General features: G+C 41.5%; 2 protein-coding genes across 4 annotated transcripts; one reads left to right on the forward strand and one right to left on the reverse strand.

The window, feature by feature from the left end:
- The first annotated feature begins 364 nt into the window (after positions 1-364).
- On the forward strand, positions 365-7,870 carry perm1a (PPARGC1 and ESRR induced regulator, muscle 1a). 2 transcript variants are annotated; one of them, XM_008413346.3, is made up of 4 exons: positions 365-544; positions 1,008-4,525; positions 6,660-6,776; positions 7,100-7,870. In XM_008413346.3, the coding sequence occupies exons 2-4, from the start codon at positions 1,030-1,032 to the stop codon at positions 7,213-7,215; spliced, it is 3,729 nt and encodes a 1,242-aa protein (XP_008411568.2). In that variant the 5' UTR covers positions 365-544; positions 1,008-1,029; the 3' UTR covers positions 7,216-7,870. The 2 variants fall into 2 exon arrangements, with proteins under 2 accessions (XP_008411568.2, XP_008411567.2); XM_008413345.2 differs by having other exon boundaries at positions 366-518.
- A 1,938-nt stretch (positions 7,871-9,808) lies between these two features.
- On the reverse strand, positions 9,809-25,591 carry plekhn1 (pleckstrin homology domain containing, family N member 1). 2 transcript variants are annotated; one of them, XM_008413344.3, is made up of 16 exons: positions 25,363-25,591; positions 22,886-22,976; positions 22,580-22,741; positions 21,793-21,873; positions 20,182-20,272; positions 18,497-18,630; positions 17,376-17,522; positions 15,692-15,772; positions 15,510-15,585; positions 15,142-15,287; positions 14,771-14,926; positions 13,335-13,577; positions 12,800-12,955; positions 12,303-12,539; positions 12,042-12,102; positions 9,809-10,595 (listed from the first exon to the last, which is right to left on the reverse strand). In XM_008413344.3, exons 1-16 carry the CDS (start codon positions 25,434-25,436, stop codon positions 10,411-10,413), a joined length of 2,121 nt encoding a protein of 706 aa, XP_008411566.1. In that variant the 5' UTR covers positions 25,437-25,591; the 3' UTR covers positions 9,809-10,410. The 2 variants fall into 2 exon arrangements, with proteins under 2 accessions (XP_008411566.1, XP_008411565.1); XM_008413343.3 differs by having other exon boundaries at positions 12,303-12,542; positions 25,363-25,590.
- Between the last annotated feature and the right edge of the window lie 626 nt (positions 25,592-26,217).

The raw sequence follows: 26,217 nt of genomic DNA on the forward strand, positions 1-26,217 counted from the left end.
AGGAGGGAAAGACTTGAATCTACTCTGAAACCATCACGTCACTTTGTTACCAGCTGACCGACACACACTTTCACATGATCCTGCTGTTCTACAGTTACTGTCAGGCTACTGCTCCCTCTGCTGGACTTCAACTCTTTTGATGAGCAATCGTAGCGCGCCAGTGATTAAAAAATAAAAATAAAAACCTCCCAAAATGAATTCGTATATCATTTCAGAGGCCGGCAACAAGTCAGCACACTAAAATTACATTCAAAACCACAGCGTTACCACTGAATCTGTGTGCTGGTGGAAAATCTATTTAAAGTTCTGAAATGTTATACCTCTGTCAGACACGGCCGCCTGTAAGAACACTGCGTGTATTACGTGATCCAAAGCACCGCTCTATATTTAACAAATCATGGGGCTTGCTGCACCGCTTGCTGCTGCTGAGGAGACGCCCACCAGAAAGAGAGCGACATGGCTCTGCAGGCTCTACCTCCACCTCTGAACTGACCGAGGTCACGGCTGAAGCAGGACAGGTAGGAACCTGTGGAAGTGTGGAAATGTACGTGTTGAATAACCAAAATAAAACTATCAAAGGACTTCCTGTTTTTATAACACTTTCATTTATATAAACCTCATTGAAAGAGGACACATTTCTGAGTTTGTTGTTTGCATGATCAGGAAACGCTTCGAAATTCTACTCATATAAGATAATATGATTGATTTTTTTATTAGTGTATTAGGCTGTATTAGTGTGCCAGTTTAGTTAACCTTGTCACATTCAAGTTTAATATTTACGCTAATAGAGAAAGTAATTACTTCTACGTGATAATAATAATAATAAAAACAACTACCATAAAACATTCTATGTATATTACTAAATGTCTTCAATTAAAACTGGATTAACCTGCATATTTATCGGCACATTTTGTGAATATGCGTAAAGGAAATGTAAAATGATATCCATTGTACATCTAGCAATGTCAAAATCATCTTAAAGTAACAAATATGCTTTTACATCACAGGTTCTGTTGAGCCCAGAGCCAGATGGATGACTTTGAATACAGCTTGGAGATCAGCGACCGAGACTGGGAGTGCTTCTTTGCGGAGTGTGAGGAGTGCAACCTACTTCCTCCTTCAATAGCACATGTGGACGACTCGGGGATGAGTGATTTTGATGACACTCTTCTCCCCCAGAGTGCTGGAAGAGTTTACCCAACGCTGGGCTCCCCAGTGAACGACCACCCAGTCGGCAGCCCCCCAAAGCGCGGTGACTCTCCTCCTGTGGCGCGATGCTTTGAGACAAACGAGAGCAGCGGATTTGACAGTGTCCTCTCTGGCAGTGAGGAGGACATACACCTGCAGTCTGTCAACATATTTTTTGAGAGGCTTAAAGGTCTAAATGAGACTGAGCCAGACCAAGACAGGGCTGGAAACAACAGAGAGGCAAAACAAGGGGAGCACCAAGTCAGTGGAAGCACTCTGCCAAAAAGCAGCGCTAAGTGGAGCACGCTGCCTGATGGAGTGGAGAAAGCATTTGGCAAAGAGAGCCAGAGGCCTGTCGACCCCATCTGGAACATCAACACGATGAAAACAGACACGGCCGAGTCCAACTTTTTCTCAGACCTTGAAACCTGCAGCACCTCTCCCCTGAGCTTTTGCAAATCACCTGAAACAGAGTTATACATAACAGAGGGCGACTTCACAGACAGCGTGGTGGATGAGGTAGCGGGACACAATCCGCTCCATGACTCAACAGAGAGCATCGCTGGCTCAGACTCAGGAGCTCAGCCTTGCAGAATGGAAATGTGGAGAAGCATGGACGATGTCAAGCAAGATATGTTGACAAGTCCGGAAAGTTTCTGCACAAAGTGGAGCTACAGAGAAGACAAGATGTCGTCTCCTGAGGGGTCCCAGCTGGTCTCCCTGAGGAGGAAGCGGAGACGGAAGAGACGATTCAGTCTGGAGGCAGGTGAAGGTGGACATCCGTGTGAGAGGCACTCAAAGGAGGACCACTTGACGGTAAAAGAAGGAAAACGTCTGTTTTTATCGACGGAGACGCTCAATTTGAAAGAGCATAAAAATCTCACGTATGTTCTCACTCCGAATCCCGCCACCATCAAGTTCCCAGAGAATTTCTCTGCCCAGGAGATAAAAATTGAGCTCTCACTCTCTGTTTCCCCAAGTGGCACTCAGTGCCAACCACTGCAACAGAAAGCATGCACAGGCAGCAATTATATAACCAACCACACACCCAAATCCCCTCTGAGTCAAAGTGATGACACGACTAACGATGCAGCAAATTCACAACCAAACGGTGAGTTTCAGGTTACAGAATCCCCCGGTTTGATTGGAAATCATCCCTGCTTACCAGTTTCAGCTGCTAAAGTGGAAACAGAAAAGTCAAAGGGTCAGAGGCAGGAAGCGAAATCTGCTGATCTTCCGCCATCTGATGATAGAAATGTGTCAGCCGGTGACTGTATAAATGAACAACATGCAAAACATTCAACAGCACAGGTCAAATCGGTCACCCGTTTACCGTGTGCAGAGTCATGTGCTCCTGCCATGGAAGTCGTCCAAAACGGCAAACTATCAACTGCTAAGTCAGACCTGGCGGCGGAGGCTGGAAATTCTGGCCCGGAGAAACGCACGGTGTGTCAAAGTGACTCTGAAAGTCAAGAACAGCTGGAAAGTGGTGGTCACAACACAAATCAAAGTGTCACTACCCTGGAAGAGACTCCCGTTTCTGCGCACACAACTGGAGGGATCACTTCTGAGCCACGGGCATTCCAAGATGAGACTTTGGATGAAGTTATCAGCACTTATCTAACATCAGAACACATTAATAAGTCAGCTAATCAACGCTACTTGTCTGGAAGTGTTTCTGGTTTCGATATAGATCAACAAACAGATTCTTTAGAGGTTCTAACGTCAAGTATTTTCTCAGAGAAACACAAAAACATACAAATGTCACCGATTTCAAACTTAACGAGGGACATTCAGACAGAAAACTTACAAACAACTCCAGATATCACACATGTGTCATGTCGTCCCACTCTGGACTCTCAACCTGGCCTTTCACTTCCCAGTGAGAACAAGTTTCCAGGTTTTTGTTCAGCTGTTAATGAGCATGAATCTGTTCAAGAAGAAAAAGAGCAGCCAAACCTCTTGGCTAATCAGGAAGCAAACCATACGTCTTCTGGATCTAAAAGCCAAGAAGAATCAAAGTCTGACTTTGCGTGTGAAGAGAAGGAAGTCGTCACTGCATTTAAAGATGTGGACGAACCAGGCAGGATGCTGAATTCTGTGTTTGCAATGTCGTCATTCTGGAGTGAGATGGAGAAGCTGACAATAAACGACATACTGGGCTTACGAAATGCAGATAAACCTGTTCTACATGGTTTACTTCCAGCTGTAACGGAAAGCGAGGAGACAGTGGTCGATTCAGGCATTTTTACTGAAGAGGATGAGCCCAAGCCAGAGGAAGCCACCGAAGAAGTCCGTGAGGTTGTTTCCTCATCTTCACGATCTGTTACCTGGCAGAGTGATCCTGTGCTAGTCAGCCAAAATCCAGATTCAGGTCCGGAGAGCATGATGTTGGAATGTGAGGCTGATTCCCAACCTGTGCTCACTGAGAGGCCCCAGAAATGCCTTAAAAAGATATCGAAAACAGTCAGCGTGCACAATTTGCCAGCCTTGAAATCAGATTTGTACAGCTACACATGCAAAGGAGATGGATTACGAGTCTTAGAAGAACAAGAAACAGAAAACCTGACCTTTTTCGCTGAGAGTGGCACATCAAAGAAAGACACAACTTTACCTTCGTCCTCTACAAACACCTACAGGATCTCGTTCACGGACATATTTCAGTACTTCTTTGGAGGAAAACAGTCTATTTCCAGCCAGCCAGCAAGAGAAGATGCAAACATGCTCTACGCCAGTGGAAACTCTGTCTCTGAAACTTACGATCATTTCTTTTCAGAGTTTGACAATGAGACCTTCTTCTACCCTCTCTTAACAGCAGCAGAGCAAAACAAAGGCAAGCCAGTTCCTATATTCTCGTACTCTCGCTCAACTTGCAGAAACTTCCAGTTCCCAGAGGCCTATGAACACTTCTTTGCATCCTCTTCATCTGACGATTCATCTGGGGAGTCTGATGAAGAGGAAAACTTCCGCCCAGTGAAGGTGGTGACCAGGTTCAGCCGTAAACTCAGCTCCAGGCAGATCACCACTGATGTGTACGAGAATTTCTTCGCAGACAGCGACATCACAGAGAATCTCTTCTCTCTGAGTTCGCTCTCCTTCAGGAAGGTTAGCTTCACAGCTCCTGCAGCCCAGGAGGAGGGGACAGACCTGCTTGTGCCCGTGAGGCAAAGCTCCGGTCATCAGTTTCAGAAGTTTGGTTTCCCTGTCAACACGCTGGGCAGCCCAGATGTGATGTTTCCCGACCCACTGCTGTACCACCTGGAGGAAAGGATCTCCAGACAGCTCGCACTGCAGCCGTGCAGATACGAGGGGTTGGAGGTGGCTGTTTCTGATCCAAGTAAGCTAAATTATTTACAGTGCACGCAGCAAACGAGAGGGAAAACCTTACTAGGCTCTTATAGTTAGGGTTGCCACAAAACCCATTTGTTGTAATTGCATAAAAGTACTTCAGAAATGACTTTATTGCAAACAATGTCTACGATTCTTGGACCCTCAACCATAAAAACATATTTCTTGAGCTGATAGGAAGTTCAATTGCCAAGGTGCACATTAAACAAAGATAACAGGGTCCTCAAGACTTAAATCCTCTTTTATTTTATTAAGAAGGGTTATGGGGTCAAAAGTATAGCCTAGTGGGCATAAAATGATTATTGAAACCAATAATTTTTATGGATAATGAAGCTCAGAAGGTAACCAAATGTAAGGGACAAACTGGATGATTAAAAATTGTTTTTAGGGCATATTATGGCTTATTTGATGCACAGGTCAAAACACACACATTGAAATAACAGTAATAGAAAATTAATATGAGAGGAAAAAATAATTAAAAACTCTTAACCTTTTTTCTTCTTTGTCTGACATGAAATCAGAGTAAATATTCCCCATTTAGGCTCATTTAGGATTACAAAGTTTATTCCTATTGGATATACGGCAACATAACAACAGAGAGAAGTTTTTATTTGATGTTTTTGGAGAGAAGAGCTTGCAACTTGAGAACACCATCCTGAATGTGAAGTAAGGCGGTGGCAGCATCATGAGACGGGGCAGTTTAGCTGTAGGACAAATTGGTGCATTTTGTGCAATAAAAGGGATCATTAGAAAAGAATAAAGTGTGGAAATTTTGAAGCAGCATCTCAGTACATCAGTCAGGAAATTGACCATACCAATGGTGAAAGACCCTAATAATACACCCAGATTAGTTACAAAGTGGCTCATCAGAAACAGAGTCAACGGTTTGGATTGGCCATTTCAAAACCCTGATCTAGGTCCCAAAAAATATCAATTGTGGACGGAGCTGAAAAGTGTTTGTGAGCAAGTTGGTCTACAAACCAAACTAAGTTACACCAGTCATGACAGGAGAAACCGATTAAACGTCCAGCAGACAATTGTGAGAAACTTGTGGAAGAAAAGCCTAAGCATTCAACGCAAAACATACAGTTTAAAAAGCAATAGTTACATTTTTGTCTTATCTGACAATCAAACTTTTCTCCAAATTGCATTGATGTATTTGGTCAGTCCATGTGGGCAGGCAGCTCCAAAGTTCAGTCCAGTTTGAAGTTGCTGATGCCCAAACAGGGGCTTTGTTCTTGTTTAGCAGCCTCTTAGTCTTTAGACAATTAAAAATATCTTAACTGTGGATAATGACCACAGTGTTCAACAGCTTTGTGATTGGCTCAAGCCCTGATGCCTTTTTTTTTCTCAGCTGTGGGGGACAGATTTGGAATGAAGGTTACAACTTGGTTACAGTTGGGTTTTTCCAACAGGTCAATGATCCCACACATGAAAACTGGCTTTCCGGAAAGAGAACGACTTAAATAAATCATCAAAGGGCAAAAAACTAATACTCCATTATTGCCACTGAGAAGTGTTTGTAAACTTCTCACCAGAACTGTTTGTGAGTACAATTTGATCTAAGCCGGATCAAATTTTGTTCCGTCCTCCGGACAACACAATAGTAACTCATCTGACCTTTTCAGTCCGTCTCTCTTTGTCTGTCTCACATGTTGGTGTTTGTGGCGTAGAAATGTCACCCACTCTACCCTAACATTTGAGGCCGGGGCAGATTTTCTTTCCCCAGCTGTCAGATGACACTGAGAGAACGCCATGCTAGAGCCAAGAGGCATGGTCCTACGTGATAACTCGACTTCACTCAATGAGAGTCTCCTCTAAGCTGTCAAGAGCGCAGAGATTTATGCTTGGAGGGGAAGTTGAACTAACTGCTCCAAGAGTGTCGTTTTGGAAATCTCTCTTTTTCAAAATGCAATTGCCTTCAATGCATTTTCTTATGTTTTTTTTTTTATTATATCTTTGACTGACCAGTTTAGTTTCATCATTATGGCATAGTGCAGATTTTATGAACTTCTCAGCTGAAAACAATGTCCTGTCCTGGCATTATGAGTAGTTTTCTATAATCCCATGTGGCGTAGTTGCATAAATAGTGCATTTATTTAAAATGATTCCTGTTATTTCAGGGTTAGATGCCCCCCTCCTGCCTCTGAAACAGTCGGATATGTGCTTGGTTTGTATTGCGTTTGCTTCATGGGTGCTGAAGACTGCTAATCCTGAAGCTGGTGATGCCTGGAAGGCCGGTGGGTGTATTACTACTGTGTGAAGCACCAATAACCCTAAATGCAGTGAGAGAGCTTGCAAGCACTGCTTTGTAACTTAAATGTTTTTTTTATTTATTCTGACATTAAATTAAAAAATGTGCAGCTTATGAGAGACCGTAAGGACTTTTAGTTTCACTCTTAGGCTATGTCATGTGATTTCTTAAACATACAAACTGAAACTAAACTATTTTAAAATAAAATCTGATTTTAGAACAGCAAGCTCCACAAGAACAAGGGAAATGAAAATGTCCAATCTCTTGTGAGTATTGTCATGACTCTCATTTGGTTTCTGCTTTCTCTAGTCCTCCTGGCAAATGTGAGTGCCCTGTCTGCCATCAGATACCTGCGTAAGTACGTCAAGCTGGAGCCTGCAGCCAGTGAGACGAAGCCCCGCTATCCTGCCTTAACAGAGTCCTGATCTTTCTGTATCTAAGCAATTTTCTATTTTCTGTAAATCTCTCTGAGCCTCTAAAGGACATCAGTCCTTAGAAGAAACAAGAGTTTCATTGACCTCTCTAGACATTCATTTTCAGCTTCAGATTGTTTTAATTTTTGTTAAGCTTTTTCAATTCTTGGTCCCTTGAAACCTGAGAGCATTCTTGTGAGGTTTAAAACGACCAAAGGTACGAAAAGAACGTTTGAGAAATTTGTAAATAAAGACAGGAGATGAGCAGCAGGTTTTCTCTGAGCTGGACAGACTTGAGATGACATGACAGATGAATGTGTGATAAATAAATGTGAATTTGAGGCACTTTAATAATTCAGGGGAGGTCTCTGACCCTAAACGGGAATTTTATGTGTGAGATGCTTTTATTCCAGTATGTAAAATATTCTTCTCACCAACTACTTGTCGAGTTTGAGGAAGCAGGGTTCAATGTTATATTAAACATGGCAGTTTAGCAAAAGAATGTTTTATTTTAAAGACAGCATTTTGTGCCAGTATCAATCATGTAAAAAATTACTTGAAGGGCATTTTGTTCCTGATAGATCATCTGTAAAATCCTGAGCGATGTTTTGTTTCTGTGTATATTAAACTGAGCCGCTGGTTGATTTAAAATAAGACAAAAAAAGTATCTCTGATTTGTGTTCTGGTTCTTGTCCAAGAAGTACTCAAACATGTCGCGGCTTAGACACTAGGGGGCGACTCCTGTTCTGAGAAGACTAAGCTCACTTGTCAAGCATCACTTGGTTGAAGATCAGATCATGAAACAAACGTAAATATATATAAAAAAATATTGGTAAAAACAGAAAGCAGTTTTTGAAGTTATTATTTAATTAACAAATATACAAAAACCCTCCAACTCAACCTGGCCTTGCATGGAAAACCAATTCCTCCCTTGTGACTATTGGATCCAACTTGGTGATGACTGCCGTAAAACATTTGGCACACCAGAGTCTGTTACATCACTGTAGAGAGATTTCAGTCCACTGTTCTTTACATAATTTCTTTAAGTTAGTCATTTTTGTTGGTTTTCGATGGTCCAGCAATTCCAAAATTGAGCTTCTGGCCACAAGTGTTTTGCTAGAGTAGAATTCATTTTTCTATCGGCTACGGTAAGTTTGCAGGTCCTGAAGCAACAATGCCACAATTGTGTTTCTTTTTTTAGATGTTTTACCCTACTTCATGTTGTCAAACAGGTTCTTGTCAAGTGCTTGTTTTATTCTACATGCATGATTTATTAAGACACAATTATGTTTTCACACTGGGTCAGGTTGGATTGGATATCCTTTGTTCCTTTCTTAAATCATAATTTAAAGTTTTTTTTACAGTTTTTTTTTTTATACTTACAAGTTATCTTTGTCTGATATTAAAATATGTTTGACAATGTAAAATATTGACAGAAAAAAATAAAAATAAATGCTTAATTTAAATTTTTTAGACCTACATACCTAGAGTTTGAAATGCTAATTAACTAAATTATACAGTCCAACAGTCACACTCAATATTCAGGAAAACAATTTTTCTCCAGTAGATGGCAAACTTGTTCCACCCAAACTTTGATCTATTTAGTTTCAAGTGAGTGAATTTACCTTGAAAGGTTTGTAATTCAACTACCAGAGTTGATTTATTTTTTGAAAAGAAATATAATCAAATCAATCCAATACGATACTATTGGATTGTATTGGTCTAAAATCACTCACTCTGAGTAAAATACAATTGACGCAAGACCAGTTCACCGAGGAGCCACAACGGACTACTTCAAGTCAATGACTCTGTAGCAATCCCTCCTTCTGAGGAAGGATGTGAACGGTTGATTGCAATTTTAATGAATAATATTTGATGCAGAAATGTGTCAAGGTGAGACATCTTTCTTAGGAACGATAAGGATTTCAAAGTTATAAATGTAAGTTATACAGAATCAAGTGCAAGTCGTAGCTACCCTCACAAAAGCTGATTTTCTTTTCATTCTTTGGAAATTTCTCTGAACATTTATGATGAAAATGAAAAGATGAAATGAAAGTGACACTTTAACTGTAGAGTCTACCTTAGGTTATGGTAAATAAACAGTGTAATGAAAACAGGAGGAAAACATTCTTTGTACACTAAGCCCTTTGTTTTCTATACCAGCCTTTGCCAGCAGTCACCATGTGAGAGGAATGAGACACATTGGACAGACAGTCCACTACAGAGACACACAGGACATAAAAACAGACAGAAACAGAATTAGAAAAACAAAGAAACCCCAGGTATACACAATAACAACATGCAAAGGATGATCCCAGATGTAAAACCAGAAATAAGTTAACAAATATGCTTATTAAACTAACATCTGTCTCTGAAATCGGAACATATTAGAATCTGACAATATAATTAAGAATACATTTTTTTCATAAAATATCTCTTTTTTGTTGTAAGTTTACATTACAAGTATTTTTTTTATGTTTTATGTTTAGCATTTATTTTTCACCTCGGTTAACAAAAACCCAAAACAGTTTCTAAATAATTTCAAAGATCATCCTACAACTTTGCCACACCAAAAATGTTCAAAATAAAGCGACAAACCTGTGGGTATATTTTCCACTCTTTTATTTTCAAATATTAATAATAAAAAAACACACCAAACAGAAATAGAAAAGTCACACATTTACATTGCATGAGTTTTTTTTACAACGTTAGCACCTTTAGGACAATCGGTTCAAGCCACATCTTTTTCCATTAACAATGCGACTTATTAAATTTACAATATTTACAAACAAAATAATCACATTCTTTGTAACAAGTCAAGCTGTAATGGAATGCTATTACTGATTTAATTCAGAAACAAAATGAAACAGTAGAAGAGAGAATAATAAAGATAATGCAAATGAAATAGCAATAATGGACTTAAATAATACATAAAATAATAATTATTATAATAGTTACATACAATGCACTGTATGTGCTCATTTTAAATGCTACATATGAACCAGACAAGTGAAATGTGTCTGTTGCTGCTGTTTTATTTTTTTCCCCACCTCTCCTGACATCTGACAAAGCACTTCCTTAGATTTGTTACTCCACACTGTACACACCAGCAGACGCTCCAGCCACAACCGTTGGCTTTTATTATCCCTGTGATAGTGATCTGATGTTTGCGCACGTCCAGACGAGTGCCGGGCCTTTTGTTTTGTTTTATGACCATCTCTGCCGAGTTGCCATGGGACCAAGGCCCTGGGCCCCAAAGTCTAATCCTGTCCACTGTGTCGAAATTCCACACGCCGGCTGAATCATCCCAGTCTCACCGTCGTACTCCCAAATGTTGTCATAGTCCACTTCCTGGTCATCTGGCTCCGTGGGTTCGAGGTAAGAATGGCGATCTGTAGGTGAGAGAAAATGTCCATGCGATTAGTTTCAAACAAACTTTTTTCATGAATGTACAAACTTGGACAAAGTCCCAGAGTAGGTGTGTCTTTGTCTTGTTTCACACTACAGCCGCAGAGTAAATCCTGAGGAGTAGCATGCCGCAAAAAACTCATTGTTTCTCTTCTAAATGAAATGACATGTCAACAACCTGCCAAAGAATGTCTTTGTAACAAATTCCTATCTGACGGTTCTGTGGCGTGCTGTCAATCCCAAAGAAGATGTATATCCTGTCTGAACGTTGATCCTCTTAATCATGGGACGTCACACAAATAGGCCCCGCTCCAGAGGCACGTTTTGCACACTTAATGCACCTTCACTTCTGTTACATTTCAACCATCTGTCATAATGCTGAGAGCTCAAACAATCCAACCCGAGTACATCCAGTGTTAAATTAGTCATTTAGTTGCGTCGAAGTTCCATAAATCACATTTGTCAGAGGTCTAAGTTTAAAGGGTGCCAATTATTGTGCCTGTTTTTCCAGCTAATCATCAAACGCAGCATCCTTGTCATGATAAGAGGCACTTACTGTATGCATGTAGTGCCTTGCAAAAGTATTCACACCTCTTGACCCTTTTCACCTTTTGTGCTGTTACCACAGATTTTACGCGGTAGACCAACCTTGAACCAGGTTGTTATCCCGGTTTTTAAGGTCACGGCCTGGTATCCTTTAATCACGGAACAACATCAGGGTGTATGAGGATTTTTTTAAATATAAGTTAGAAACAACTACAAAAATTACTTCAAATGTAAATGAGATTTAAAGTTCAAAAACTTGAAAAGTGACATGCATAAAACTGACGGAGATTTGGTTGGATTTTCTTCATTTCATAAAGAAGCTTAACCAGGTATAACCAATGCAAGCCTGCAAAATGTTGCCGTAGATTCTGCGTGTGTCCGGGTTGGAAATAGCACTGAATTCAGCTGATGCATGAGCGTACCGAACCGACAGGGCTGTACCGGTGTTACGTCGATTCGTGTTCGCTCCGGATATTACCACTACAACATTTTTCTGAGGCCTTTGTAGAATTGTTGAATATATACTGAGATTAAACACCAATGGACATTACGTCTTTAATAGGTGCTTTTTGAAAGCATGTTGATTTCCTCGATTTTAATTAAGAGCATCGAACAAAAAAGGGGTCTGAGTACAATTGGATACTTTTCTTATATTTGTTTGTGAAAAATTTTGAAATCCACATCTTTTTTCCTCCCTCTTTGCATTTGTGGTTCACTTTGTGTTTGTCTATTGCATAAAATCCCAGTAAATTGAAGCTTGTGTGTGTAATTGTACAAAATGGGTAAAAGTTCAAGAGATATGAAGACTTTTTTATGAGCACACTTGAACCTTGAAGTTAAAACAGGAACCAATGAGTACAAAGGAGTTTTTCATAAGTTCTTACCTGGTGAGTAGCCATAAGGCGTGTGAGAAGCGTTCCTCACAGAGCTTGATGGGAGATGCATCTGTCAGCAGATGTGAAAACAGGAAAAAAAATCAACAAACCATCACCATGTTCCAAAGCGTGCCTTTCACTAGCAGCATCTGTTTAAATATCCCCTTCAGCAAAAGTATATAAACTAGCTCTCCTTCCACCATAGTGCCCTGGTATTTCTCTTTGAAGCCTAGCATTCCAGAAACTGGAGCATCCTGTGTCCTGCCTCACCTGCTCATGGACATGACCGGGCATCGGCAGGAGCTTCAGCCTCGACACGGCCTCTGCTCTCTGCTCTGCTTGGCTTTGAGGCATTTCCACATCTAGGCCTGAAACCTGCGCCTGGGTGTTGGCCAGGACCAGGTTTCTCCCTGCGCGTCTGCCCATGGGGGGAGTGCGTAGCTGGAAAGACGAGGGTAGGAGATGGGCGTCCTGATGGTTGTGTTGGATTGGTTTGTTCCAGCTCTTCTGCTGAAAGAGAGAGAGACACACAAAAATCTAAATATTTGAAATAAATGCATTTCTCTGCCTGTAACAAGGCTTGTCTTCTGGAAACCAGGCTGCCTACAGTTTTATCTGGCTTTACATTATTTTTGTGAAACATCCTCAGAGTAAACAATTCCAGCATTAACAATGTCCTTGAGTTTGTTGGTGTGCACTGCTTGATATCAGACAGTCTGTTCAGGTGTAAACTGAAACTATAGATCCAGTGTCATTGACCCACTTACCACTGGCCTGGCCTCCTCCAGGCTGAAGATCTCTGGGGTGCAAGGCTCATCGTACAGGGGAGACAAGGGCTGACGCAGGGCGCACAGGTCAGAGTGGCGTTGGCTGGCACTCAAAGAGTAGTTCAGGGATGTCTGTGGTGTGCTCCAGCTGTTAGACTGATCCAAACAGAATCAAATGTGAGCTAAGGAAGCAAAAATTAGTGCAATTTCCTCAGGTGCAGTATGTTTTTAAGTAAACATTTTGGATAATCTCAGACGAATATCTGAAGCAGAAGGGCAGTAAAAACACCCTGTTTATGAATCATAATAGATGTTAAATAATAATAATAATAATAAAATTATATGCATGATTAAACTGATTGATCTTTCAACCCCAGTCTGTAAGTTCCCCATCTGTTAGCCCCATAAGATGAACCCTCCAACGATCTGACTACCGACCGTTTCTATTTCAGTTTCTGCACGCATGGCATGTAAAGTGAGCCAACAGTCTCAAAGGGAATATTTGGTTATCGAGCTCGACGCCAGACCAACTTACCTTGACCAGCGGGGCTTTCTCCAGCCGCTGAGGGCTGACGCGGTGCAGTGCGGAGTAGGGAGTGCTGTAGATCTGAGACAGCGGGGCGCTCTCCGCAGGCTGCAGGTAGGAGCTGTGCTGTGGCGAGGAGTAGCGCAGCGACAAAGGTCTCGGGTCGCGGTCCGGCCTGGTTTGGGAGGACACGCTGTTGGTCCTGCTGCCCAGTCTGGCCGTCTCGACTGAGGAGGGGCGACTGGAGCTGTACTGTAGGGAGCAGGAGTCACATTCAGGAGGGAAAGTCAGCCATGCGAGTTTTCTTGACACCCCATAGATTGGACTATGTGGTGTCATATTCTGTTTTTAGTTAACAAAGTCATTTGAGAGTTAGAGAAAAACATCTCCATCAAATTAATTGGAAGAGTGGCGGTTAAGGTCAAAAGTTTAGCACCAACATTACTTCTGGGCACTCGGCCCTCTTTTTAAGCTAATTGGATGGGCAGGGAGGATGCAAACTCCACGTCTGGGGGAGTTTGGTCAGAGGTCCTGATAATGCAGAGAGCCTCTGGACTTCAAAAGAACACAGAAGTTTACGATCAAACTTTTTCTGCTGAGTCAGCACTTTGAGAAGTGCATCTGAAGGTGATTTTGTCGTTTTGTTCTCCGTGTTATGGCTCACCACCTGAACACTAGTAACAGGAGTACCTTGGGCTTAGCCCGTGTTTAATCATTTATTCGATGAAAGGTGTCGCTCAGTTCTCTGAAATGTGTGCCGGTGATACGAGGACAACTACCCCCAACCAGATTAATTCTTGTTTGTTTGATTAGTTTAAAACTTTAAAAGGGATAGTTAAGGATTTTACAAGCAAGCAATTAGTATTTAACCTGGAGCAGATGGCTCTCTTGGATTCCTCATTAAGATTGAATCCAGATTAGATGAGCTTGCTGAGAGAAAGACTGACAGGGTCCAAGACCAACGTGGACCTCTAACATCTTAAAACAACTACAATATCACAAGTATTATTGTGGTTTAAGCCCCAAACTGCTTTCTTATATGCACTGGGCAGATCTAGAAGCAGAAGCACCTTTAAAGGCAGGAAATAGAGGTAGGCTTTTCTGTTCAGAGTAACATAAAACGGGAAGATTGTCAGTGAAACACCACCCCCATTCTCCACTTCCCCTGCAAATAGACATCAGCTTCTCTACAATAACTATTAAAGGCAACCTTGATGGTATTTTGAAGGTTAACAAAATGGAGTTTTTCATAAATTGCCATAATGTTTTTAGGATTGCAGCTGCTTTAAGAGAACAGAAATCTGCTCCGGTTTTGTCCACTCTTGGACTATAACGTCTAGCTATAACATTCAGCCCATGGAAACCAGCTAATCTGGACTTTTGCAAAAACTCACTTCAATAATTACTGATCTATTGTTTGCATGAGCAGGACAAGGTTGACTTACACAGAGAGGCTCTGCGTATCCTGGAGACATCAGGTTTTCCTCATGAACTGGTACCTGCAGATTCAAGGACCCACGCCCGCTTGGCGGCTGGCTGTATTTGAGCGACTCCGCTCTTCCTTGACTGTTTCCACTCCATCTATCGAACTTTGTCGTTTGCTGGAGATGAAAGAATGCAATGTATTACTACCTAGTAATACAAAAACATGGTGCAATTATTTTCCCTAAAAAGTTTTTATTTCCCATGCTTTCCCCACCACGTGGCTCTTATTCCTGCTCTACCAGTTTGGTGGATGTATTTGCTCTTTAAATTAAGCATCAGCTGTAGACGGCAACATCATGTTTCTCTGAGTGTGACAAGGAGCAGGCCTCACCTCTTTGTTTGTTGGCGTGTATATGATGTCATACACGGGGGGTGGGGGGGTGAGAACAGGGATGTCAGCGGCTTTGAACTGCTGGATCCAGTCACAGAACTCTGTCCTGTCCAGACAGGACACCACTATGGGGTTGATCAGCTTGCCTGTGAAGAGCGGACAGAGAAACAAAGACCGTCATTCGGTCTGCTTCCTCACTGGAATGTGCTACAGCGAGAACATTATTCACCAAGCGTAACTAAAACCCCCCCTCTCATTCATTGAGGGGTTACGCTCTGTGACGCAAGACATTTCAAGAGCTAGTCACTTAGCATAAAACACAATGTTCCTTTATCAACGCACCAGTGCTACTGATTCAGCGCACCTACCTTCAATCATAAAGGTATTGGGCTTGACGTCCTGACAGGGAGTGGTTACTGTAATCATGTTGAGTGGAAGCTTGCCCTGTAATCAGAAGGACACTTTAGAACAACTCCTTTATGCAAACACATAGACTAATATAATAGGAGCACAATCTTTAAGTGGAAGAGTATAAGAAGGTGAACATTACCTTATAGAAGAGCCCGTTGCTCTCCTCTGATAAGATGATCAGGGTGGAAGGGTACATCACCAGCAATCTGTCACTTTGTTCCTGTGAAGATATGGCAGTAATGAAGCACTTTTTCCTTTTCTCTTGGCAATGATTTTATCATGTAGTAAACGTTCAACTTTCAGTAGCTTCGAGGTTCTGTTTAAAGGTTAAACTGTTAACACAGTAGACAATTCAGTTGTTGTTCCCTTACATACAGAAGCTAATGGCTATGACATTCTACCTCACTATTTTAATACAGTACAAATAAACTTTGGCGCATCTCAGACTAGCTGTTAGCTTTAGCCTCTTGGACCAGCTAGTCGGGATTAATACCAAATGAGGGCTCCAATGGAGTTATTTACTGCATGTAAATATGAAGTGTGTGAAATCTCTCTAACCTCTAATATTTATTTTTAAAAAGTATCATTAGCATAAACTGGTGCCATAAAACAAAATTTTATAGTTGTTTTATGACAGAAGTCAACTTTGCTTCAAGATCAACTGAAACAAGATTTATCCTAATAAACAGTTTTTTGTTTTGCACGTAAGATATTAAATGCCTGCACTCTTTTGACAGAACCTCTAGAACGTCTAGGGATAATAAAAAAAAGATAGTGTTGGCATAAGCTGATGGAGATTTCTGACATTTGATTTGATTTAAAGTCATAGTCCATCTTGGACTTGACTCTCCTATCAGACCACCTTTTAGCTTCTGGGAACAACTAACCAGGATTGTTACGAAATGAAGATGCCAAAAGAGTGATCTTCTGCAAGAAAAAACATTAGGTGCCTATGACATTTTAACAGGACTCAGTTTAAAAAAGTCTAAAACTACACCCTTAAGATTCTGAAAGATAAACGGGCATCTAAATTATTCTCGAGTCAAGAAGGCAAACCCTGAGAACTCCAGGAAAGAAAAGACAGTGAGATCCGGTGCAAAGAATAACAAATGACAAGCTTCATGCTTTAATTCTCCTTTGAGAAGTTCCCCATAAGAGCTCAGGTCGAACCAGTTCATGGGGCATTGAAAGGTGTGGCAGACTGACAGAGTTTATGTTTCCTCTCTCTTGGAGAGGGCGTGTCTCTGGACAGACAGCTGACATTCCAGCTGTGAGGTGAGTCGAGTCGCTCTGTGAGCCGAGCAAATGCCTCTCTCACGCCCAGGCCCTAAATCACATCAATGGAGCTGCCGCTGCTTCCCGTGAAGAATTAACGGATATTCATGCCAGACGTGTCAGAACTTCTGCTTCGATTAGCTGCTGTGCGAAGCTGCTGTAGCAATATTTATAGAGCTCTTATCTGATTCTCTTCACTGATACGTCTTGCCATCTGGTGAAATGCTGCCAAATCTGAGGTGCGCTTCTAAGGAACTGCATGCTGCATATTTAGACTGAAGGAAAAATATGGACTCCTCCCGTTTAATTCACCCTTTGCATTGTGTTGAGGTAATGCAGAGTGTTGCGCAATTTGAAAACTATGAGTCACCTGTCGTCGGAGCTGATGTTATCTTGCTTTTATTCAGCATGAAAAGAAATTCCCACACTTTGGAAACATTTGTGTCATGAATTACACTCAGCTGTACTTCACCGTGTGTTTCCAGAAACGCGCGAGTTTCTGACCAGCAGCAGTGATTCACTCCTGATAAGGAGCGGTAGAGTCATACCTGGCAGGGCAGATGCTGCAGTCGGACTTTGGTGACGTAGGTGATGGAGCCCAGGCTGTCCCTCTGAGAGCCCTCCCACTCATAGATGGGCTCTCTGTTGATGGAGTTCCTCAGTTCCTCTCTTCCTTCAGATTTGTTCTGGTTTAGCTGCAGAAAGGTAAATTGAAGTGGGATTATCAAGTGTGAATGATCACGATCTGATTTCTGTTCTTGGAATAGAAAATGCCTTAAATTCAAAGCCTATTTAAACATCTACTACACTGGTGAGATGTGTTTAAAATAAATTCATTTTAAAGTAAACTCACTTTTCTTTAAGTGAGTGAGTTTGGGAGGGTTTCTATTAACCTCCTAATCTTTCTGTTCATGGTGCATTGCAGCAAAACAAAGTTGGTTCTTTGGTGACAAAGTTTTTAAATGTTTTGTTTATTGCTTTTATGGGCAAGTTTATTAGGCGAGTAGCAGTTATGTTGGACCATTTGCACGTATCAGGATAAACCAAATTTTTTAAAATGCAGCAGTTTGAAGTAACACAAACATTTCATCATATTAATCCCAAGATTTAAACTGTTTTTTAATGAGATGCAAGTGAAAGTGCAGGAGTAACAGCCATGTTTTCAGGCCGTGTTTTGCCCCTCTAACAACTGTTGCTACTCACTACAGTCCGCTGGCTAAAATAAGGTCCTTATATTGTTTGCAAGCTGTGATCCGATTGCACTTATTGTGCTTTTTGCAACTTAATACTATGTTTTAAGCCTTTTACATGTCTTTATCAAGGGTGTTGATTATACTATATGGTGCTTTACTTTTGTTGTTTTGTTCTCTTATGACACATCCAGGCTTGCGTGTTTCATCAACCTCCTGTGAGGTTGGGGTCAGCATTTAAAACCCGTTCAGTTTAAAGTAGGTCGTAATCCGGTCCAAGCCTCTCCCTGTTTGCAGGGCTTCAAGGAAATCCAGCAGCGGCCTTAAGTGACTCACTATATTTGCACACTCACATCCTATTTTTTCAGGAGTGGCTGGAAACAAAAGCTGAGGTAGATTAAAATATACAGTCAAGCAGTGCTTTTGAATTCGGAAATAACATTCAGAAGAAAAAGTAACTTTTTCCTTCTGTGACTTACTCTCACTCTGGCGTAATTTTCAGGTTGGATGGCAGTGCCTCCGTTCTGCTCAATGCTCTCCTTGAGGAGGTCAAACCACAGGTCCATTTCTTCTTGACTGGCGCAGTAGACGATGATGGGGTTCAGGCTGACACCTGACGGACGGGATTGAGAAGAAAACGAGTCATTCAGGTGTGCCTTTCAGTCACGTTAGCATAAACAAGAAGGAAATCACTCTCCAACTTTGTTTACTGCAGGTTACGCAACAAATGCAGGAAAAGTTAACACATGCAGACCGCATGTAAGCTCCTGAAAGCCCCCGTTGACCTGCTGTGTTTGGTATTTTAAAGATTGGAGCAAGAGCTCCCTCCCACAGACTGCTCTTACCCAGAGGGGGCGAACAGGGCTGGGATGATCCAAGCTGCAATCCCCCTCTACCTATCAGTCCTGCACATACCACAGATAACCACCAGAGATATTTTGTTTCATTCCAGCCTGTGGCTTTGTACTCTAATAGTCTGGAACCGAACCGCTGAACATTGACCGCTCCGCGATAAGCAGTAGCTTGGCTGGGAGTTGTTTTTCTTTTTCTGGCTTTAAATTAAGGGGCCTTTGCTGGCAAAACTTGAACTGTTTCACTTTTTTAAAGGTTTTTTTTTTCCCCTTCTAAATTCCAGCAAGATGTGAGTATTTAAACCATCGGTTAGTTTACAGAAGTTACAAGCTGTTGTTGCAAGCAATTATCCATCATTAGCCGACTTTCACAGCCACATTAATTTAAACTATGCAAGGTCTTCCGGGAACTCTTCAGCGTCCTCCGGAGTTGCATTTGCTTCGTCACCTCCTAACAAGCCAACATTCATCTCGCGGAGCAACTCTACGTCATGTCTTTCCTTTGACTCAGAACTTATCCTTACTTCCTTCTTCATGTTTCCTGTCAGCGAGGCCTCCCAAATGGAAAGAAAAAGGGTTCATACCAAAGAATCTGAGTGCTGAAACATAACACTGGAATGTGGGAAGTCTGATCTGAGAAACTGCAGGGCTAATTTACGATAAAAGGAACACCAAGGAGTTTATATATTTTGACAGCAAAGACTTTAGGCGGATGGAAATGATGAGGAGCCACAATAACAGAAACATTACACTGTCACGACTGAGGAAGATTATCCCAAAGTGGTTTTTGTTTGCTCGTTTTCTCAAAAGAAAAGCAGCAAATTTATATTTTCAGCAGATATTGATCTGCAGTTTTTGGACTGCGTCATAGATCATGTGAAGTGACAATTTTAAGAGCGGTAGCCGGGCTTTTCAGCACGACAGCTGGGCTGACTGAGGTGCACCTGTTGTCTAACAAGCAAGGCTTTTAAGACCAGTTTACCCCCGAACCCCCACCCTCGCCTGACCTATGGGTGAAGGGGTCCTGGCTCTAGTTAGTCTGGAGTTTGACTGGAGGTGAAGAGGTGAGGAGGGTCGCAGCACCTTTGAATTACTGAAACAGGATAGAACGGGGGAGGCTGAAACCTGAAAATAGTGTGTTTTAAACCAATAATAAAAAAAAAATGTAAAAGATGTTGAAATTTCACTGTAACTTCTAAACCCTCTGGATTTTTATTGAGAGTGATAACCAATAAAACACAACCGATGATTATAACATACCAGCGCTTTGTGCCAACACCTGCCTGGATTGTTTCTCACAAAGACAGACTTACCGTTTATTTGGAAGGCATATTCCTCTGGTTGGCTGTGATTACAGTTCTGCTGCAGGTTGCAGATTGAAAGCTCCTTCAATGGTAGAGTTCCCTGTGCAACGTAACGAGAGAATATCTTAAACACAAAGCCACAAACAAAAGCAGCTGCCAGACACATTCTGCATTTATGCAGGTGGAGTGACTGTGTGGAAATGAAACAATGCTGAAGCATGACCCAGTTAATAAGTGGTACAAAAATACATTTTCTGAAAAGTAGGGGGAGAAAGAAGGGCGTTGATTGGCTGTTCTAAACCACCATTTATATACCACGGATGAAAATGCATGAGTGCATGCAGGCTTTGTGTATTTTGGCTTACAAATAGAACACTAATACCACTACTAATGATAATAATTTTAACATATACAAAATAAAGCCTCATTATCATCATAGAAATTAAACAAAAATGGACAAAGATGTTTCTGCTTTTATCAGGGTGGTGCTTGAACTTTCTAGAAAAAAACCACCACAGTAAATGCAGTGTTATTCAATTACCACCACATAGAACATAACCAGAGGAGCTACAACAGGATTTGAAACTGGCAATGCAGGATTGGTGGAAGGATACAGTGTAACTAGGGGGTCCAGTTTTATTTAGATTTTTAATTTTCCAAGTTTGAAGTTGGAGAGGTGGGATCTGAAAAGTCTTTAGAAACTGACACGTGGAACAGAAAAGATTTTCACCTTTTCCAATTTCAAAATTCAGCATGCAAACCTTGTAGTAGATGCAGTAAAAATGTATTTCAACTTTTGACAAAATGTGCATGCACAGTAGTCTACAATATATAAAATGTGGGCAGATGTATTGTTTCTGTCTGTGATTCTAACAGTGGTTAACTTCGTCAGCAAACATTCAGAAACTAAACAGCTTTTTAACTCGGAGCTGAAACACGATTGTGTTTTAGGTCAGAACAGCTAATAGATTTGTGTTTATCTTGCACTTAAGTACACATTTTCCACAGAGTAAAACTAAGGACTGTGACAGACTGGCGACCTGTCCAGGGTGAACCCCGCCTCTCGCCCGGAACGTTAACTGGAGATGGGCACCAGCAACCCTCCCGACCCCACTGAGGGACAAGGGTGTAAGAAAATGGATGGATGGATGGATAAAACTAAGGGCAGCCCAAGCAGCACCAGTGGTTCTGGTACCACAGTTTGAACTAACACTTTCCCCCTCTCTGTTTGTGATATCATTCAGATCAGATTTTTACAACATTAAGGGACAAATCACCATGTTACTGAGGTCAGCTTGTGTAAATCAGTGATGAATCCCTGTCTGTCTTATTTCTGAGCTCGTCTGCAGTCTGACTAACGCCGCGCGCAGGTGCGTAGCCGTCTCTCTTCGGCAGGGGGTTGAGTTCCCAGCATGCACAGTAAGCGGATGATTAACGGCCGCAGTCGCTTTATGAGACAGCTGAAGTAACTTAATCATACTTTCTGTTTACCAACAACGTGCTGGTAGCCAAGAGGGGGTACGCATCAAAATTTATGAATTCATAAAGTCAAACTTGTAAAAGTTAAAAAGATTTACGTAGCTGAGACAGTGCGTCATTCCGTATTTGAAAAGTCCTCACCTGATAGGTTAGCCCGGTTGTGTTGTTGGAGACGAAATGAAGATGTGATTCAAAGAGATCCAGGTAGCAGTCGTGTATGTCCTGCAGAAGAGTTGGAACGCCATTAATTAATCAATTTAAAATGTAGGATGAGAGAGAAATGTTTTAAATGAATCATAATATACAAAAATTAAACCAAAAAACTGTTACAGTTAGTTCATTCAGCATTGGATGACTCACGAAATGTTCAAGTTGAACATTTCTCTGTATGTGCGGTGATTTGTTAAAATACATTGTGTTCTTTTGCCATTGTGACGCGATTCCTTTAATCAATCTTTGGTCCTACGCTTCTGACAATGTTGTGACACAGCTCTGAAAAATCACATTTCCCACCGCAAGCAGCCGGCGTGTCCTCTATCAGCCCCTGTGATCAGAACAACTCTCTCTACCCCGAGGTCCTAACTGTGTCGAGGAGGTTTCACAACTGCGTCAGATGAGAGCATGTCCAAACACAGGCTTGCAATCTTGCTTGACTGACACCGAGTGGATTATTCACAACCCAGCCACCACGTCAAAACCTAAGCGTGGTCTCAAAAACTGTAGAGCAACCCTGTTACTTTCCACCTGTTTTGTTCAGATCAGGATTTCCCAGGCTTCGAACGGATGACAGGGATGATGTGTCATTCTGGGTTCGGTCAATGTCACAAACCGCATTGAGCAGTTGGAGGTGATGTTTGTTTTGTCTTTTGCTGTTGCTTTCCTGACATTTCATCATGCAGTCATTGCTAAATGATTTTGTTCCGCTCACCTGGCAGTGCAGGAAGCGGAATCGAACTTTGGAGCTGTGAATCATCCGTCCGAAATTCTTCACATTGATGCTGCTCTTCTTCCATCCACTGGCCGGGTCATAGGCGAACGGAGGGTTCCATTTTATGTTCTCTATTGTCTGTAGATCTTTAGGAGACATTTCCTGCAACCGGTCACAAAAACATAAACATCCAGAAACTGTAAAATCACTCGGGAATGTTTGTATGTCGAGCATTTTTTTTTATGTCGAATGGATGATTTATTGCTGTGTTATCGCTGTGTCGGGGGAGATGAAGGAGTTTCTTACCTTCCTTGGAGTGACTGTGCACAGGATATTTATGATGCTGTTGGATTTCTCCTGTCCCTCTTGGGGATTCTTCTTGCGAAACAGACGACTGCTGCACGAAAGACAAGAATGCAATTTGTTAACGCTCACAAATATGTTTACCATGATTAGTAATTCACAGAAAAATGATCTGGTTACTGGGCTGATCTTCAGATTGTCTGGCATGTTGTACTTTCAAATACTTTTTCCTACCAGTGAAAGCAGCATATCTAGTCACGGTAACAATACTCCTGGTTTGAGTGTGGCTACTGAGTAAATAGACTCATAAAGTTAGCTCATTTCAGTATTGATACGTGTTTGTAAATTATGTCAGAGGAAGCACGAAGATGAAACAAGCTGTTTCACATAAAACTGCGATTCACTCAAGCTGCAGGAAAGTCAGAGAGAGAGAGCCAGCAGCAGAAAACAGGAAGCCAGAACAAAGTACGGCTACGTTGGTATGTTTTAACAAAAGATGAAAGAAACATTAGCTGTGGACCCTGTTTATGTTGCCAGTTTATCGCAATGTAGTAAACCGTCATTGTCATGATTATAGCCAGACTTAGAAGTGTCTTAAAGTTTTTTTCTAAGTTTGAAGGTGAAAACTTTGTGAACACCCGCTCAACGGAAAACTCAGAGATGCTGTTTTCTTATGCTAACTTCGCTAACCATGCTAATTGCAAATAAATAATAACTGAAATATTTTACAATTATTAAAACATTTGTTTTTCTATCTAGTTAGAAAATTGTAAATATTACACACAATTTCACATATCTCCAACCAGTAGATGGCGCTCTTCTGATGCAATACTTGGTAAGTTTAGAATATGCATTAACTGTGTTTAACAAACACTTAGACCCAAAATGGTTTAAGACTTTCACATCAAAGTCTGCAAGGAAGTTAAAATATCAACTCCAGAATCATTTATCTTTGTGTGTGAGTTAAAATAATCATCTGAACTCCATAATGGCTGAAGTGGATTTCTATTGTTCACAGTTGGGAAAGATAATTTCCTGCTCTTGGTGGAGACAATACATGTAAATAAAAAAAAACTGATTAAATCTGGCTAAAGCTTTGCTGCAGATTAATGACCGCTAATTGTGTTTTTTCCCCTTCCCTTTTACAAGTTAATCAAAGTCACTTCCATTGCATTTACTCCATCAACGACAGCCATTTAAAAGGACAATAGGGTCTTGTGCCTCTGATTGTGAGCATATGCATAGGGAAATCAGCACTCAATGCCCCCCTTTGTTTTGCATGCAGTTTATCTGTTACCATTACTGTCACATTTTTATAAGGAAGCACGCTCTCTGCAGAGATGAAACCCTGGTGCTACTTTTTTTACGGTGTCAGCTCGTACTTTATCTGCTTTGTCTGTGCACGTGTGCCAGTGTCCTCGCCGTGCAACAACGCAGCCTTTTGTTTGCGTTTTGGGAACCAAGGTCTGTCTATTCAGGAAGTCCAGCATCCAGCATTAATCATTCACGGGTGTCAAGAGAGTGATAGTGTTCCTTTTTTTGTAAGATCTCTTTTTATTTTGAATTGACTCGGACACAAAGGAAAGTATGAAAGCCTCACACTGTCATGCAACCTTGCAGTTGTAAAGCAAAAGAGGTATGCATTGTAAATAATAGACAGGTAATCGTTTTGCACACCCAACATTCCCCAAGTCACTGCTGTGGCATTCAGCAGAGCTCGTCCTCATTCTCTTTGGGGAATACCTGAGCCTCACCTGATACAATGTCACAAAGAGAGAGAAAGGCTACAGGAAACATGAATCCCATTTAGAAGCTCACTGATCCCGTTTCACTTGTTGAGCTACAACCTTTTCTGCTTTTTTTTTTTTATTATTATTATTATTTATCTAAAATGTGGTAAATCAGATATTTTAAGGTCACTCAGCATAGGATTAAAAACTGCATCCACAATAAGCTAATCACAATCAGATGTGACGGTGCTGCAGAGCTGGGACATGCCCAGGCATTTAATCCAAGAAGGGTGCAGGAAACTATAGAAAACAAAATATAATCCACTTATGTGTCCAACAAGTCTAAAGTTAGTTGGTCACTCCCCACAAGGAATTATCTTATATTAGTGGTGCAACAAAACTGAAATTTTAAGTTAATGTAATTTATTTTATGAATAAATAAGGCCAAGCTCTATGTTTTCTTAAAGAAAAGTGGATTTGCCGACAGCTGAGAGGTTACCTCAGAAGCGAAAAGAATGGTAACTGGATCATTGACACTTGTGCCCGGGCACGACTTGGTGTCCATCCAGTATCACCACCTGATCCACAACCACGTCTGGTAACATTCACAACCTTCAGCTCAAACTCTTGACAGATACCAAGAATTCCTCCCAGCTGAAATACTGAGTCTAAAATAACAAAGCATGACATGTGCTGGGAGAATACAGCAACGCAAGTTTGGAAAACCTGGATGAGGTGAGCTCTTCTTACCTGTTTCTGCGAATGAAACTCTTGCTGGAGTACCTGAAGTTATGTTGGGGCACACATGAAATGCTGCTCCCCATCCTGCTGTGACCTTTGGGGCTTAGCGCTGCTCTGAAGGCAAAGAAAAAAAATCCAAATGTACCGTCCCGTCTGTGATGGAGGAGCACCGTCCAGAGAGAACCTTGTGCTCCCTGCAAAAGTCAGACTTGTTCTGTGTGAGGGCTGGGCCGGGAGATCGCTGATGAAGTCAGAGTGTGTGAGTGTGTTGTGCGTAAAAGGGGGTGGAGTTCAGGACTGTGTCACAGGCTGGCTGCCTGGTGAATAAGCAGAAGGATTCTCACTCCCTGTGAAGCTGTCTCTGTCTGCTAAAATCAGTCCCCACAGCAAAGGCAAGGGGGACTCGGGCAGAAGTGAGCCATTTCACACCTTTGGTGAGCCAAATGGAGCTTATTGTCAGGCGCTCAGTGCTACCAGGAGCTCACTTGTTGGTGTGTGTCAATCAAAGGGGGGATAGAGGGACTTACCAATGGCATGCCCAGACATGAAAACACATACACACTCGGGCTTTCTATTTATTACCGGCCTTCATCACACAAGTGTCATTTTGAAACCGAGTATCTGGGGAGTTTCGTTCTACTTCAGGGCATTTTGTTTTCCCCTGGAGATGTGCCTCATAAATATGTTTGCATTCCATGAACACACATTTCTGTGTTTTACAGCAGTATGTAACAGTGAAACAGAAGTAAAGGGATACATGGACATTAAAAACCTGTCTTGCAGCATTTTAATTAGATTTTGGTCTAGACATTAAATGGGTTATTCTGATGCATTAGCATGCATTGAGTCTGGAGTCTGAACTCC

Source organism: Poecilia reticulata, chromosome 7 (assembly GCF_904066995.2).
Source record: "Poecilia reticulata chromosome 7, P_reticulata-male-v2, whole genome shotgun sequence".
Lineage (NCBI taxonomy): Eukaryota > Metazoa > Chordata > Actinopteri > Cyprinodontiformes > Poeciliidae > Poecilia > Poecilia reticulata.

Bases quoted from the DNA above. Each gene is read 5' to 3' on its own strand.
- plekhn1 (XM_008413343.3), bottom strand. From the start codon at position 25,436: ATGGGGAGCAGCATTTCATGTGTGCCCCAACATAACTTCAGGTACTCC. The intron at 14,927-15,141 runs GTGAGGCCTGCT...TTTCATCTCCAG, and splicing joins ACACGCCAACAAACAAAGAG to CAAACGACAAAGTTCGATAG. The intron at 12,543-12,799 runs GTAAGTGGGTCA...TCTCTCTTTCAG, and splicing joins TGGAGGAGGCCAGGCCAGTG to CAGAAGAGCTGGAACAAACC.
- perm1a (XM_008413346.3), top strand. From the start codon at position 1,030: ATGGATGACTTTGAATACAGCTTGGAGATCAGCGACCGAGACTGGGAG. The intron at 4,526-6,659 runs GTAAGCTAAATT...CTGTTATTTCAG, and splicing joins GGTGGCTGTTTCTGATCCAA to GGTTAGATGCCCCCCTCCTG. The intron at 6,777-7,099 runs GTGGGTGTATTA...TGCTTTCTCTAG, and splicing joins TGGTGATGCCTGGAAGGCCG to TCCTCCTGGCAAATGTGAGT.